The sequence below is a fragment of the Camellia sinensis genome, unplaced genomic scaffold, assembly GCF_055761805.1.
Source record: "Camellia sinensis isolate YWXY unplaced genomic scaffold, ASM5576180v1 Unanchor12, whole genome shotgun sequence".
Taxonomy (NCBI): domain Eukaryota; kingdom Viridiplantae; phylum Streptophyta; class Magnoliopsida; order Ericales; family Theaceae; genus Camellia; species Camellia sinensis.
The window spans coordinates 5,173,769-5,191,366 of record NW_028128998.1 but is presented as its reverse complement, the minus strand read 5'-3'; the positions used below and the strand labels follow the sequence as shown (position 1 = coordinate 5,191,366).

General features: G+C 37.1%; 1 protein-coding gene across 18 annotated transcripts in view; it reads left to right on the top strand.

Moving 5' to 3' along the window:
- LOC145814624 (ubiquitin C-terminal hydrolase 12-like) overlaps nt 1–17,598 on the top strand; it is a 37,511-nt gene that overhangs the window by 12,832 nt on the left and 7,081 nt on the right. For 17 of the 18 annotated variants that reach the window (XR_014357979.1, XR_014357978.1, XR_014357980.1 and 14 more), the window contains exons 8-18: nt 120–194; nt 2,644–2,722; nt 2,824–2,970; nt 3,061–3,141; nt 3,245–3,364; nt 9,582–9,704; nt 12,838–12,915; nt 13,051–13,139; nt 13,258–13,366; nt 13,479–13,547; nt 13,687–13,794. Coding sequence is in view for 14 of the 18 variants with exons in the window: in XM_082911526.1 (XP_082767652.1) it covers nt 120–194; nt 2,644–2,722; nt 2,824–2,970; nt 3,061–3,141; nt 3,245–3,364; nt 9,582–9,704; nt 12,838–12,915; nt 13,051–13,139; nt 13,258–13,366; nt 13,479–13,547; nt 13,687–13,794 (1,078 nt within the window). In the remaining 4 variants the exon portion in view is untranslated. The remainder of the gene's footprint in view (nt 1–119; nt 195–2,643; nt 2,723–2,823; nt 2,971–3,060; nt 3,142–3,244; nt 3,365–9,581; nt 9,705–12,837; nt 12,916–13,050; nt 13,140–13,257; nt 13,367–13,478; nt 13,548–13,686; nt 13,795–17,598) is intronic. The other variant, XM_082911527.1, reaches the window with a different exon arrangement.

Here is a 17,598-nt window from a genome sequence, read left to right as displayed (position 1 = left end):
AGACTTCCATAATACCTTTTCTTTTGATTTTTGATTTTAGTAATTGTGATTGATGGATATCAGCATGTAATTGACACTCTGTATCGCAATGGTTATAACGAAGTATTGCTTGTTTGCAGTGTTTTGGTTCATAGTGGTGGGGTGCATGGTGGACATTATTATGCTTATATCAGGCCAACCCTCTCTGAGCAGTGGTATGCATATATGTTTGTACTGTTTTTTGCTCTTTTTGATTGTTAGTTTTTGTTGGTTATATGTTTAACCTATATATTTTGCTTAACATTGCTCAGCAAAGCTTTGAAGGCTAAAAAGCACGAACACACGGACCCATGACATGATGCAATATGTTCACACATAAATTTTAAAAAAATGCAGGACATGATATATGGGGGACACACAGTATAGTTTTATATATTTATTAGGGTGGCGATAATGCCATTTATGCTTACATGGATATTATAATGGTTTGACATTTTTACCCTCGAAGCATTCAATCTCTGTTTACATGACTTTAACACTCTCTTCATTCCTCCTTTCTTCTGCGTTCACATTCCACAATATTAAACAACTCTCTTTCCCACCCAATGTTTCTCTCTGCTTTTTAGTCGAGATTGATGTTTTGGTTCAATCTCTCTAATTTTCTGTCTCTTTTAAATCATTTTTTACTGTACTTTCCTTCCTACTTCAATTAACAATTTCTGGCAGCAGCCCATATAGTCTACCTTACCAGTCCTCACCCCCCACCATTGTTGAGATCAGTAATCAAATATTGAGATGAAAAAAAATGAATACCACCATTGTTGCTTGCCCCATGGTTCTCTTCAAGAAATTAAGGTTCACCCATGCCAATCATGCCGTTGCTTCCATCAACCCCCCCCCCTCTCCCACCATTGACTCCTCCTGTTATTGCTTCCTTCCAGCAACAGCGTAAGGTCATTGTCATCAGTCACAACTTCTACGCTTCTCCCATCTTGTCCCCACCTCTCTCTATTTGGGTGATTTGGGTCTTTGGTTCGGTCTGTGATGATTTGGGCGTCCTGATTGAAGAGATACTCAAATAGTTGCATAATACACTGGCCGGCGAGTTTGATGGCGATAAGAAGCTGAATCGACAAGCATGAAAACCATAGAGTCAATACTTTAGAAAAATTGGGTAGAAAAAGGAGTGAGGAAGAAAGAAAAGATTTAAATGTAAAATAATAGGAAAGGAAAGATTGAATGGAGATAAAAAGAAGAAAATGTAAATAGAAGTGGAAGGTGAAGATTTGTTTGCTAACATATACACATTAGCATATACCGAGTGAGCTCTTTCTGGGTTTGGTTTGTATTTTTTCTATAAGAACAGTGTTGTAAAGGGAATAGAAGGGGTCCTGGCTTTGATAATGGAACAATGGTGGTGGAATAAAGGAGGTGAGGTGGTAGTTTGGTTGGTGTTAATGGTGGGTGGATAGTCTAGGTTTGAGGAATGTAGTTTGATTGATGAATGGAGTGTTAGTGCATATGTATGGGTGGTTTGATTTGTAGAGAGAATGTAAGACTGAAGAGGGAGAAAGAGAGTGAGAGTGGCAAAAAGAGAGACTGAGGGTAAAATGACAGACTGATATAATGTGCATGGAAGCATAAAATGAGTTTGTGGCATTGTTGCCTGACTATTTATTATGTGTCATATATTTTTTAATATTTTATTTAAAGATAATGAAAAAATGCAACATAACACTAACTAAAATTGAAAACCCACATATTCCATCCTTGGCTTAAACATCTAGATATAATAACAATAGCATTCCATCAAAAATGTTAAAGTGATAAAATAAAGTTGCAAATCATACATCGTCTAAAACAACAATTTTTATAATGAAAGAAACTTCATAGAAGCCAAAATATGAAGAAATAGATATGCCTAGCTGCCATATTCTTTGGACAACGAATCTAATTGATAGAGGAAGCACCATAAAGATCAATAAGTGACCCACAAGTTTTTTTTTTTTTTTTAAATAAAAAAAAAGAAATCTAAATTTTTCTTTGCTGGTTATAGTGGTTTATATCATAACAATAAAAAATTAATAATTATACATTTCATTAAGCAGTTTATCCACTATTTAATTTTTTTTTTTTTTTCACATTCAAATAGTTAGGTTACCCACAACAAATGTAAGGAAAAAAAAAAAAACTGTTTTCTTTCTTGTTGAATGTGTCGCGAGCTTGTCCCTAACGTGTCCCAAGCGCATCTCCAGTGTGCCCGAGTGGAATTTAAATATTTTTTTTTTGGGACATTTCCTCTAGCATGTCCACTACATGTTCAGAGGGTGTTTCATGTCCGATATATGTTGGATACCAATATGCGGCCACTGGTGAGGTGTATGTGCTTCATAGTTTGAAGGAAATAAATATTTGTAATAATGTTTGCGTGATTGGTCGATTGTTGGCACAACAACATTGTTTTGTGCTATACTCTACCTTTCTTTGTGTTCCTTTGTACTCGTTGGCATTTTGAAGACTTTTTTTATCACTGCTTTAGTATTGTTTAGCAAGTACTTATACTTTGTTTTGAGGTTAGCTTTCAAATTATTGATATAGTGAATCATCTTTTAAGTTGTTACCATTTGGTTACGTCAGAATTCACTGCAAGTTGGGTGCATACAGGTTTAAATTTGATGATGAACGGGTAACAAAAGAGGACATGAAGAGGGCATTGGAGGAGCAGTATGGTGGTGAGGAAGAGGTAACCCTTTGTACAGTTATGAAATCTAAGTTTTCTGGTCTAGGTTATCCTAATCTTCAATTTAACTACTGTCTGTTCTGTACTATGCTTGTATCCAACAGCTACCACAGACAAATCCTGGGTTCAACAACTCTCCATTTAAGTTTACAAAATACTCTAATGCATATATGCTTGTGTATATACGCGAAAGTGATAAGGAGAAAATAATATGTAATGTCGATGAAAAGGACATAGCCGAACACCTTAGGGTAAGATTTTTGAATTGTTCTTGTGATTTGAGTTCCTGATATTGTTCTCCCCAATAAATTATACTGGGATCTGTGGACATCAAATTCAAGATAAGGTTGAAGAAAGAACAAGAAGAAAAAGAGCAAAAGAGAAAGGAAAAAGCAGAGGCACATCTTTATACCATCATAAAGGTTACAAAGACCTAAACTCTCCCCTTAAAGTTGTTACTTTTTTGCCAATTATGCATCTGCCTTATGGAATATTGTTTGCTAAATCAGTTATTTGATTCCTCAGGTTGCTCGTGATGAGGACCTTCTTGAACAGCTTGGAAGGGATGTATATTTTGATCTTGTGGATCATGACAAAGTTCGTAGTTTTCGTATCCAGAAACAGACACCTTTCAACCTTTTCAAGGTATTCTCTACGATTTTGATGTCATTGAATTTGGTTAGGTTTAGATGAGTTGTCTTTGTTGAATATTGGTTTATTTGGTATTTGATCATATATCTGCCTCCTGATATAAGTTAACTTGTTTGAAGGTTCATGTCTGAGAAAAGTAAATGAATGATTTTGTCTATTGGTAGGATTGTTCTGTCTTTATTTTCTTAGAAAGAAGAAGAATGCAGTGGATTTGATTTTGTAAGTTTGTTTAAAGTAATCTGTTTATTGCATGAATGGGCAATTGAAGCTTGGTTCAAGGTATTCTTTTCCCCCATTTCTTTGACTGTGGCACCTAAGAGCCCTCCTCAAGTTAATGCACATCTAAGAAGCATAAACACTTCTAAGATGCATTGGGCACGTGTCCAAATGTGTCTAGTTATCTTTTTTTTAATATATTTATAGAAATGGATATGCTTCGGACACTTGGGCTCACACACATATCTATTGCTTAGAGCCATAGACACACAAAACGGATCGTGAATTTGTGGAAATGCCTAAATGTATAATTGATCAAAAGCTCTATTTTCTTAGTGAATGATCAAAAGTACTAGTTTCTTAGAGAATTATTTATTCTTTGGCAATAATGTGACATATTCAAGTAATTCATAAAGTGAATATTACATATTTTGGGAATATTAAACTAACACTCTTTCTAAATAATTTGAGCACTAAGATTTTGGTACATTTGTTAATATCTAATTGATTTATGGTGCCTCTATAAACTATTTAATATTTTAAAATGTTTTGAACTGCTCATAAACTAATATTTAAGATAACAATTATAAATGTGGTATATTTTGGGAAATGTTATTCCCACTCCACTTCTTTATAATTGATGTAGTAGAATATATAGGGTAAGACCTCGTTTGGCAAATTCAACTTTTAGCCTAAAAGCCAAAAAATTACTAAAAAAATCAAAAAGTCAACAATCTATATAAAAAAAGTCAAAGATTCCCTTTTCTCTCTATTTTTTGCACATCTTTTTGTAAAAAATCAAAAAGTTACCCCAAACATTGTAGTTTCTTTTACCTCATATTTTAGCCAAAAAACTATGAAGTTACTAAAATAGCTTTTTCTCAAAAGTGTCAATTTGAGTTCTATGCTCAAGTGTCTTCAGTTCTCTACTAAGTCTTCTATTAGTTAGGCTATTAGTGGTCTTGGTCTATAGATTTGTGATGTAATTTCATTTGTACTTTGGGTTCTCTCTCTAACCCCTTAGGGTCTTACCCCCTAATTGGGGATTTGTTCTCTCTCGCTTGATTTTAGATTCTTGATTGCATCAATTTGGTATCAGAGCTTCAGATTCTATATCTAATTGTTCCAAATTGAAGCTAAATTCACCAATCAGATAGGAGGAACGTTACCAGTCCTTGCATGCAAGCCCTAATTGGTTGCTTCAACAGATTCACGTCTGGATTAGAAGTTGAATCGGCCACTGGTTCCTCATTGACCTAATCCAATCTATTGTTGCTACCTGTAGCCTTTACAAAGTTGTGAACTCAGAATACCAGATCTGGAACTTGTCGCGATCGTGATGTCCGCTTCGCGACTTGATCTCGATGTAGATTGAAGTCCCGAAAATGGGATTACATCTCGATTTGGAGTCATGAAACCTAGTTGGGGTGTTTCGAAGTCAGAAATTGGTTTTGCAAGTTGAATCGTAGCTCTCAGTGATTGAAGTTGAATCACGACTTCTGTCTGTGGATTTTCAAACTTGATCTCATCTCAACTAACAATTTTGAACCTTAACTAGATGTTTTACCTCCGGTCTGGCCTCGTTTTGTAGTCGCGACCTTCGATTAGATCATTTGGCACCTATTTAACTTTGTTTGAAGCTTGACTCATAGTTGTGATTTGAGTTTGGATCATTTTCAACCCTAGCTGCATCAACTCAAACAAGAATCTAGGTTTCAATTAGGTTTCAAACCCTAACTGAACAACGTATAGTGCAAAATCTCATTTCAAACCTTATGTTGTTGCTGGAAACCCTAAGCCTCCAAAAAAATAAAACCCAGATCTGATGCAAAAAGCTATGATGGCACTCTAATTCGTTATTTTGAACTTCGATTCGAATCGTGATCTCAAATTGACTGTTGATCGAGCATTGTGAATGATTTATAGAGCCAATTAACTATTTTGTGTGGTTTGATTGTCTCACAGTTCTCTGCATCTGAGTTTGATTAGTGAGATTGAGAATTAAGAGATCTCAAGTTTGGTTCAATTCCCCTCAGATCTAGTTCAAAATCCCTCAAATTTGGTTAGAATGTCTTCGATCCTTCCTTTTGTGTTCTTAAAGCCTAATTGAAGCCATCTTTGATGCGATTTGGTTTGATTCTCTTAGATTTGTATTCGAATTGGTTTGATTTTGACTGGTGTGTATTTGATTAGTTTAGATCTTGTGAGTGGCTTGAGTTTGGTTCGATTGTGGTTCGACTTCGGTTCACTTCTGCAGATTTTCCTCTTTGATTCAGTCAGAGTGTTTGTGCTTTGTTTGGATGGCTCAAAGAGGTAGAGGGCAGAGTTTATGCTATGAACATTAGTGATGATGTTGGTGCATATCTATCAATAGGAAGGAATGATGTTATTCAAAATCAAAATCATCGATATGAGATGAAACAAATGACTAGATCAGTTGTTGCTTTAGAAATGGTGTAGTAATTGCAACCTCTTGCAAGTAGGTAGTGGTAACTTTGCTAGCTTCAAAGAGCTTCTTTGAAGTTGTATGTTTGGTATTCCTTTATTCCTCTTAGGAAGTTGTTTTTGAGTTAAGTAGATTGCTTTTAGCAATTGTGTCTGGAGGAAGGAAAGGAGTGTGGTGTTGAATTCTAGCTCGTGATCAGTTTCTCTCAAGTTGTTCTTTTCTAGTGGATGCATAGTCAATCCTGTCAACTTGTCACATCCCTCAACCTTGTTTTGGAAGATGTCATTTGCCAACTTAGTGGTCTCGTCCCGGCAAGATGAGTACTTGTTTGCACTAGTCTACGGGTCAGAGCTGAAGAGGCTTAGGAAAATGGGAGTCTGTCTAAGCTTTAGCGACATGATTTTTATGGACATGATGGGACTTGTCAGTTGTGCGCCTATGGTTGTTTCACCAAGGAAGCAGTACAATGTATTCGTAGAAGGATGAGTTGTGAGATTCATGTTCATGTTGAGCACAGAGATTCATCACCTATTCCTCGCCTAAGGTTTATATGCATGGTATTGCATTGAGCTCACTCAATTATTGCTTAAACTCGAGGACAAGTTTCTTCAAGAGGAGGAGTGCTGTTGTAGTAGAATATATACGGTAAGTGTCAAAATGAGTTCTATGCTTAGCTCTATGCTTAAGTGTCTTAAGTTCTCTACTACGTGTTCTATTAGTTAGGCTATTAGTGGCCTTGGCCTATAAATATGCGATGTAATTTCATTTGTGCTTAGTTTTTGATTGAAGAATATACATATTTATTGGAGTAGAGCTTTAGGTAGCGTTTGGTAGAGTTTTAGAATTATGATTTGAGAATAGAGTTGTATTTTGAGTTTGTGAGTTTTGGAATTATGGTTTGAGTGTGAAAAATTTGTTTGGTTATGAGTTTTGAAAAGAGTGTTGAATTAAGTTTGAAATTTTTGATTTGACATATGATATTTGATTAAAAAACTTACAACTCATAACCAAACATGCAAATTCAAAATTCTATTCAAAGCTCATAAAAAATTTAAAAAAATTCCGAAAATATTTTTATTTCAAATATAAAAATAATAGGTGCCAAAAAAAAAAAAAACCGAACACTATTTTGGTCAACCGGTTGGCCTAACGTCCGGGAGGGTGACTGGGTAGACTTGTTTTCAAAATGGGTGTGGAATCAATTTTTGAAAACGCTAACCAAACATCACAGTAAAAGCAAAGGGTGGAATTAAATTTAGAAAGCTCTACCAAATAGAGCCTTAGTTTCTCTCTGTAACCCTTAAGGGTGTACCCCCTAATTCGGGATTTGTTCTCTCTCTCTCTCTCTCGATTTCAGATTTTTGATTGCATCAATAATTCATTTGAAAATTGATCTTTAGTGTCTAAAATTACACATGACATGATCAATGTTTTGAAACCCGAACCGTTGATCAAACCGGAAAATGGAGGGTCAAGGGTCATTGGTTCAACTGTTGGGTCAACCGGAATCAAACCGTGATGTCATAATTACCTCATAAATATATTTAAAATTATACTTAAATAGAGAATATAAGTATTTAAATAGTTTCATTTATATTAATTTTATATTTTAAGATATATATTTACATAATTATATTTAATGACTATATATATTTATAAAATATATTTATACTGATTATTTTAAATAAAATAAGATTTACTTTGAGATAATAAATTGAAGTTAATAAATACTTTAAGTAGTACAAAGTATTAATGAAGCATCATTGTAGCTCGGTGGTGGAAGTGTTGGAGACTATGCGGAAGGTCCAATGCTCAAACCTTGGTAACAGCATTTTTGCAATTTTCATAATCATGCATGTGGTGCTTCTTTGGGCTTCCAGCGCTGTTGGTTTTGTCACCTGACTACCGGTTCAGCCAGGTAGCCGGTTTAACTGTGGGTTTTTCTGGTTTAACAAAAATAGACCGGTTCAGAGCAAGGTTGTTAAAATCGGGATCCTACGTTGGATCGTTGGAGGTGTTTATAGGATCGGATCGTAGAATCGGATCGAGGATCGTAAGATCCTACCGAAAAAGACAAATTACATAATAATTTAATTTAAATAAATATTTCTTATAAAGTATACACAAAATGAACTTATATTCTATTAAAAAGAAGTGAAGATATTGTGAAAAATATAATACTCCATGTAAAATGTACATATAATATTATGCAATAGAAAACCCGACGGTAAAAGTTCTGTATTTTATCAAAAAAGAAGGTGAAGAAGAAGAAGAATTCTATAACAAAATACTTTACAATGTACAATAATGCATAAAAAGTGAAGAAAAAATATTTAACAATATTGGAAATGAAAATAGATTAAGAACTCAAAAGAGTAGCTTAGTCGAATGATAAGGTTTGTCGTTAGCATCCCTAGTGGAGCGGATTCGAGTCACAAAAATAATTTCTCCAGAAATTAGGATAAAGTTGCAATCATCTTACCATTCTTAGACTTCGCTAAAGCTAAGTTTGTTTTTCCGACTATTTAATTTTCTTAAATTACTGCAATATTTGAATATTTGTTTCCTAGTTCGTTTTTCTTAATCTATTTGATTCAATACTACTTAATTTTTAATATTTATTTTGACGACATAAATTGGTATTTAGACAACAAACATAAAATTTACAACAAAATATGTCATACAATACAAAACAAGGCTTATAAATTGGATCGGATAGGATCGGATTCGGATTGGGATTCCACGATCCTATAAGATCCCACTACTAGGATCGAAAGATCCTACCTACAAAGAGTTTTTTACATGATCCGGATCGATTGTACTCAAATGGATCGTAAGATCGTAGGATCGTAAGATCCGGATTGGGATTCTGATAACCATGGTTCAGAGTCTTAAACGGGTTTGGGGGTGCATCTGGACCGGAACTTGGGCCGGTCGACGGGTCAACTAATTGAACCTTCCGGTCTGGTGCAGTTTAATAAACATTGGACATGATTCCTATGCGCACTAGAAAACAAAATTTGAAGTGCATTTATAAAGAAGTGGTGTGGGAATAACGTAAAATGGACGCATTTTCCATATCGTTGTTCCCAAAAATAGGGGGAAGGTGAGGGAATGGATTAAGTGTATGAAACAAATTTCATAATTTCTTTAAAATAGAAATAAAAGTGTTTTTTTTATTTTATGTTTATGAATGGAAGTTTTAGTAGTTAATGTAGAAAATTATAAAATATGTGGAAAGGTTTTGTTGAGTTGAATTGAGTTCTTCTTACTTTTGATAGGCATTTTGCCATTTTCTGAAAAACTTTTAAGGAATGAAATCTGAAAATTTACTCTATGGTCTATTTTTAGGATAAAATATTTCGAAGTAATAATAAACAGCAAGTGAGTCTGGTTACGCATGTGCAAGCCAACACTTTTGACTTGAGTCAAACATGTATGTCATTGCTTCTGTGTATAATTATTGAACGATGCTTTGTTGAATCTATGATGTTACTATAAGCAAGGGTGCTCCTCATATAGCACTAATAATATTAAGTTCATATCCAGGAGGAAGTTGCCAAAGAGTTTGGTGTACCCGTGCAATTTCAACGTTTCTGGCTTTGGGCAAAGCGTCAAAACCACACATACCGTCCAAATCGCCCGTTGACACCTCAAGAGGAAGTTCAATCTGTAAAGACTTTCTGACTTTGCATCTTTTATTGTCTTTCAGTATACTTCTTTATGCATTTTTCATTTTTTATTTAATTGTTGTTATTATTTTTTTTGAGTTACTTCCACAACTCCATCGTGCAGGACTCCAAGACTCGCTCTTGCTTTGATGCACCTTAACAATATGTGTGTTTATTGATTTGTTTATCATCAGTTTTACATGACTCTTGCTTTTCCCCAAGTTAACCATGCTTTGTTGCACCTTCATTCTCTCATGTTTTGCCCTTTGATGTTTTAAAATATTCATTGTCTCATGGTTTACATCCCTTCCTAGTGACGGCTTGTTTTAAAGCCGTGAGCCCTGGCAAAGCAAACAATATCATTATTGTTTATGATGAGGGCCTACGTGGCCCGTTGGTGGTGGGTTTCATTAGAGTTGGTTGGGAGCGCCCATCTCTAGTGCAATTAGTGGACCAAGTTGGTAGGGGCAGTTCAAAACATTGATGTGGAACTTGGAGGTAAGAAGAGGGAGGTTTCTTTAGTCGGCTCAATTATATTGGGGCCTAAAGAAAATGCCCCTCATCTGTTTTACAGAAGAAAACTAATAGGCTTTTGGATTGGGAGCTTACCTGAGAGTTGCAAGGATGGGGGGAAAGACCCTGGCAATGTCAGGTGAACATCTGAATGAGAAGTTTGTCCAGATGAGGTAGAAGGTAAGGGGCTTGGGAAATTTTGGGGGTGGGGAAGATTTGATTACAGAAAGGGATGGATTGTTGCAGGAATCTGGGGCTCTAACGGGGGAAGTCTTGGGGGCTGGAAATGGGAGAAATTGGAGGAGTAGGGTGCAATGGTTATGGCAGAAAAATCATTGGCCTCGGTTGTTTGGGAAGAGGGGTGCAGTATACAGGGGTGTAAAGGCGTCATTCTTTTTTAAAAATCTTATAGTAACTAAAATCCCAGTCATGTGTTCTTGACAAGTATATCCTGTTACACTATATAGGCTATCATTAACGTTGAGAAACAAGCTGTGTTTTTGGTTATTCTGATTGGATGAATTTAGGGTGGCTGTTAGAGCCATTCATTTGCAAAGAATCATTCTTATATTCTCCCTCCCTCCATCCCACAATGTTATCTCTTTTGGGAATTTCAAATTTTTAAGTGGACATGCAATTAATGCACTCAAATTCAAATTAAAAAGCATTGGTTCTCAACATTGCCCTTTTTTTATTCACATTTTAAGTAACTGTTTATATGGGATAGTTTTGAAATTTTCAGAACAAAAAATTTATGCCTTAAGTTTTTTCCTTGCTTTGCTGGTAAGAAAATGGTTCACCTAATGCTTTTACCTTTAAAAGCTTCTGGATAATTAATGAATAGTTTCTTGTGCAATTCCAATTCCTTGTTTTGCCAATATATGTTGTTTTGATGCAGACAAATGCATTCACGTTTGTAAAAGAGCTTGAAGTATTTGACGCTTGTGGCTGAATTGAGCCTTGATGCCTTCGACACAATTTTATAATGCCACTTGGCTGAGTTTTAGGGTCCCATGAACTCATGTAATCGAGTCATTTCAAGTTCTCTATGGAGTTTTGTTACTTATGGTTGGGTAATTTTATTTTTTCTGGTAGCAATTTGAATCCAGGTTTCCTGCAGTCTGAAATTTAGTTGCATAAAGCGGAAGCGGGGGTGGGGCACATAGAAGAGTCTAAGGTTGATAGTGCCTATTGGGGCGTTTATAATATTATATTATGGGGTTGTTTGGGATGATCTAAATAAGTACACTTTTTGACTTTTTATGAAATATGGGTTGGGTATGGGTTGTGTTTGAAGTGATGTGGTAGAGAGGTGATGTGACTTAAATAAGATGATGTGACTTAAATAGAATAGTGACTTTTTGACTTTTTTGGCTTTTTGGCTTTTTTGGCTTTTTGGCTTTTTTAGTTTATGCCAAACAAGGCCTATATATGTAAATATATTAAGATGTTGTAAATCTATTTTTGTTTTTGTTTTGTGATATATATATATATATATATATAATATGAATAAATATTGGAGATTGGTGTTGACTACAAATTGTTATAAGTAAATGTTACATAAATACAAGTACTAGAATAAATTTGAGTTATTTTTTTACTATAATCTGATAGCCTCTACAAAATTTCTCTTGTGTGGTAGTTTTTCTTTTTATTTTTTTGGAATTCATATGTTCGAGAGATTTCATCTTAGTTGGAAACCCTGTTCTTTCTTGATGCAAGTGTGATGATAACTGGATTTTGTTTTGAATCGTGGAATCATAGTTTTGGAGTGGATTTGTCAATTCTAGGACATTCCTGCAACTAAGTTTTGAAATTTTTGTTTAAGTTTTCAAAATCTGTTTTCTGTATTTTTTTTCCTAAAAAAAACTAAAAAACCTAAAAACTAGTTTGGTAAAAAAACTGAAAAAATAAAAGCACTGTTCATTTCCATATGATTTTCTCTTGTTTGGGAAAAATTGATTATTTATAATTTGAGAATAATTTTTTGGTGTTTATTTTCATTAAACTAGTTTTTTTTTTTTTTTTTCTTCCTCAAAATAGAAAATAGATTTTGAAAACTCAACCAAACAGAGAGATTTCTCAGACATGTGTTGTTTTTTATTAGCAACCTCTTAAAAACTCAAATTTGTTGCATAAATAGATGCTTCTGTTTTTTTCCAGTTAAGTTGCCTGTTTATTCAGTAAATATGGCCGGGTGTGTTTATTCAGTAAATACACCATCTTTTATGGATGAGTAAACTGTTTTCCCCTACTCTCTCTGTGGTTGTGTAGTGTCTGGTGTGCACACTGGCAAGTCTTGCAAGTTAATTTGCATCCTTCATACTTCGAAGGAAAATAGCTATCTATACTTCAGCAGTGAATTTTTGTTTTACTGAGTAGTCCAATCCCCTTAAATAATTATGTTTTCAAGTATTCTATGCTCTTTGAGGAGCAGGGAGGGAATATGCATATTTGAGTCACTCTATAATTGATGATGATATCCTTACGGTTCTGTATCGTTGTGTCATTTTCTGATCTCCTCCCCCTAGCATGCTAAGATGACATCTTTCATGCATTCTGTTTAAAGTGTATCTTGACTAAACTGGTGTGGGTTTTAAAATCCCTTCAATGCATTCTAGGTTGGACAATTGAGAGAGGTATCCAACAAGGCAAATAATGCAGAGCTAAAATTGTTCTTAGAAGTGGAAAGTGGACAGGTAAAGTCTATTTCATTTTTTTGGCACTGGTTACTCACATTGTTTATTATGGACTTCTGTTTTGGTTAAGTCGTATGAGTTTTATGATATGCACATGGAACTCTAGATGTTGAATATGATGTGCACACTATGCAGGATTTGCGGCCGATTCCTCCACCTTTGAAGAGCAAAGAGGAGATTCTTCTTTTTTTCAAACTTTATGACCCTCTGAAAGAGGAGCTTAGGTACTTAAACATTTCTTTCCTTGGGTTGGAATTGCATGTAATTACCAAGGCCCCTTTGTTTCCCTTTTCGGGTAGTTACTGAGGCTTATTTTTTTTCATTTTTCCCCCCTGTTGTCAGGTATGTTGGGCGGTTGTTTGTGAAGTCGAATGGCAAGCCAGCAGAAATATTGACAAAGTTAAATGAGTTGGCTGGATTCAGTCCTGATGAAGAAATTGAACTCTTTGAGGTCAGTTATGTCATTTTAGTAGATTGACTACAATTTTCTTGCTCCCTTGCCTGGTCACATAGCAACAGATTTAGTTCAGGCAGTCATCTTATGCATCCCCTTTAATGTTCAGGAAATAAAATTTGAACCTAATGTCATGTGTGAACGCATTGACAAGAAGCTCACCTTTCGTGGTAGTCAGGTATGAACATGATCAATTGTGAGCTGTTTTTGCTTGTACATTCTGCTCTGGTGTGTATAGCCTATTCTTTTTTTTTGGTGGTCGGATATGCATTAACCATGACTAGCTGAAAGGAAATATTCACCTAAATCTTCTGCAGCTTGAAGATGGTGACATCATTTGCTTTCAGAAATCCACTCAAGTTGATAGTGAACAATGCCGCTATCCTGATGTTCCTTCATTTCTGGAATATGTGCATAATCGTCAGGTATTCCATGAGCCTTAACAATGTGACATCATTATCTTAGAGCTTTTATGCAACATTGTGAGCATGCCAAATTTTCTGATATACAAGGTCAAGCGTATAGGACTCTTTGGAGGCTCTCACATGCCAAACCTTTGAAATTTATTGAGCCACAATTAAATACTGACTCAACCACTAGTTAACATTATGTCACAAAAATCCAAGCTCACAAGCCAGTGAATTCCTTTTATTTTTTGATTGCCCACAAACTCGACATTCCGGAAGGAATCCAAATGGCTAAAATTGGTATCCCACAAAGTTACATGGATGCAAACTCATGTTACATGGACTCTTATATATTTCACAAGGTTCATGTGTCCACCGGATATGACAAGAGTAAGAGTGTTGGATATGTGTCCGAACCTATACCCGATTAGACACGTGAATACTCAAATTTTTTATTATGTCACATAATGCACCTCTCACAACCCCCAAAGCACCACTGTCACCTACTTCCCATAGTTCCACCATCGCTTGCTGCCCATAGTCCTACAACCCCCAAATCAATGGGCAACAAAAACCCCATGTTTCTCTGTCTACACTAAGAAATAATACGTTCATAAAATGTTTGTGTTAGAATTTACCAATTTACTCCTCCACCTACCATCTCCACTAGCACCCACTTCACCTACCACCTCCACTACACTACACCATCTCCACTACACTAGACCTACTACCACCTTCTCTTCCATATATAGGAGTTGTAATACATAACACAAAATCAACAATCTGGTATCTATCAATAAATCAACAATTACATAAATTCTTACATGGTATCAGAGCAAGGTTGAGAAGCTAATAATTCTGCTTCACCGGCGGGCGGCAGCCTCGCCTTGGCCGCCCGCCGGACCTCTACCCATACCTTCACTCCGCTGCTCTCTCTCAACATTTTCTCTCTCTCTCCATGGCGGATGTTCATCATGGAGGAGCACAAGGCATCAAGCTATTTGGCCCAACTCCTACGGCTACCAGCCAAGCCTCTCCTCACATTCAAGCTCGTATCCAAGAGCTGGCCTTCTCTCCTTCTTCCCGTATTATCAGGTTCAACCAGCATCGCAGGACTTCTGTCCTTCTTCCCGTCTGCCACCGTCGTCAACCAAACACCGGCTTGGACACCACCACAGGATGAATGGCATGGTATTTCTTTGGGATACACTTCTGGGTGATCTGGTGCTCTCTTTTCATCTCCGTCTCCGGCTTCTTCTCCGACCAACTCTCCATCACCGGTTCCGATCAGCTCTCTCTAGCTGGGTCTGGCTACTTGATATACCCAACACAAACATAAACAAACAAAAACAGCCAACCCATCTCGGCAACTTGCTCTCTCTGTCAAGGGATCCACCCACACATCCTATCTCCTCTTCTCTCCCTCTCGGAGAACACACAGTTGTACACACACATGCAAGCACAAAAGCACACTACTCTCTCTAATTTTTTTTTTGAAAACACACTTTATTACTCTCTCTCATCCCTTCACGCTTTACACACCACACCACCCCCACTTTCTTTTTTTTATTTTATTTTCGCCCACATACAATAAAAACCACCTCGGCCAATGGGGATAAAGGTGGCGGTGGTTTTGTCACGCGTGAAGCAGACCATGTGTATTAGCTTAAAAGGTGGTCACTTGGCCTTATATTCCTTTGTTAAAAAAAAAAAAAAAAAAGCAGCAGACGGACTGCACACCAAACTCATTTTATTTATGTCGGGGCTCACCCCGATCACCATTTTACATACCAAAAAAAAAAAAAAAAAAAAAAAAAAACAACCCAAACAAAAACAACCACACCCACAGTGAGATTTTTTTCTTTTCCCTTCTCTACTCTGTTGCAGGTCTCTTCTTCTTGCCTCCGTCCTGAGCGGGCCTTGACGGTGTTGCCTCCGTGTTTTTCACGCCGCCGAACACGTTCACTCCCCCATACTCTTCCACTGCAGCATATGGCGGCCCTCCAAATCGGAACATCACGATGGCCTTCCGCTTCAGCTCCTTGTTTTCTGCCCTTAGCACGCTTATCTCTGCTCGCGCATCCTTATACATGCGTTGGAGCAGAGCCAGCTGGGAGTTTAAATGCTGCACCTCATTTGTCCTACTCTGCAGCCGGTTCGACAAATTTGTGACCGCCGTCATGCTTTCCACACATGCCTTCAAAGTATACTGATTGGCCTCCACATCTGACTGCCCTGCCATTCTTTGCTCCACCGACCGCATCGGAAAGTTCAACGGGGCAAACTCCGGGGCGCTTGGTTGAGTTTCCAGTGCCACCGCACCAGTTCTCTCTCTCGTTGACTCGTTGAGGTCGGGAAAGAGGGTGAGCAGCCCGCGAGAAGACGATGAAGCCATTTTCTCAGACAACAGAGTGATACAGAATATCTCTCTCAGCAATCTCTCTCCGAAACTCTCAGAATATCTCTCGCAAGTTTTTTGTCTCCGCCTTTGCCTCCGCCTCAGCCTTCGTCTTATAGCCGAGGCAGCCACGCGCATCGCGCGCCTCATACCCCCAGCCGACAAACGGGCGCACCAACCAAGGCACTCACGTGCCTCGCCATGATGAATCCGGCACACCTTTTAATGAATTGGGCACGCCTTTTGATGGCACGCCTTTTGATAAAATTGGGCACGCCTTTTGAGGGTGCAACTTCACCAACGGTCCGACATGACCCTATAAACTGTCCCGACATTTGATTCCGGTTAGCCTTTTACAACGGTCCGACATGACCCCATAAACTGTCCCGACATTTGATTCCGGTTAGCTTTTTCAACGGTCCGACATGACCCTATAAACTGTCCCGACATTTGATTCCGGTTAGCTTTTTCAACGGTCCGACAAGACCCTATAAACTGTCCCGACATTTGATTCCGGTTAGCCTTTTTCAACGGTCCGACATGACCCTATAAACTGTCCCGACATTTGATTCCGGTTAGCTTTTTCAACGGTCCGACAAGACCCCATAAACTGTCCCGACATTGATTCCAGTTAGCATAAAGTGTCCTCTACAACGTTATGACACCACCATACAGTGTCCTCTACCACGTTATGACACCACCATCCAGTGTCCTCTACACCGTTATGACACCACCATCCAGTGTCCTCTACAACGTTATGGCACACCATACAGTGTCCTCTACCACGTTATGGCACCACCTTTCAGTGTCTTCACCAACGGTCTGACACGACCATACAGTGTCTCCTATCTTTTTTTTATTTTTATGTATTTTCTTGTTTTGTTCCTCTCTCCAAACTCAAGTTGGTTAGTTTCTATCCTCCTTGAGTTTGCGGGGGGCTGTTAGAATTTACCAATTTACTCCTCCACCTACCATCTCCACTAGCACCCACTTCACCTACCACCTCCACTACACTACACCATCTCCACTACACTACACCTACTACCACCTTCTCTTCCATATATAGGAGTTGTAATACATAACACAAAATCAACAATCTGGTATCTATCAATAAATCAACAATTACATAAATTCTTACAGTTTGTAACTGAGATGAGGATATGGTTAAATAGATATTTGGTCGAAGTACAAAAGACAAATGGTAGAAGTAACATAAATTAAAGATGTTGAGTTGAGATAGACCATGCTAAGAAGAAGATGGTTTGGTTATACAAAATGACAACCTGTAGATGCAATAGTAAGGAAGAGTGTCGTAAATGAAAGTGTTTGGGAGGGAAAAACCTAAACTGACATGGAATGCAGTTGTAAAAAATTATATGGATATATTTAATTTAACAAAGCATATAGCCATTGATAGAACGGAA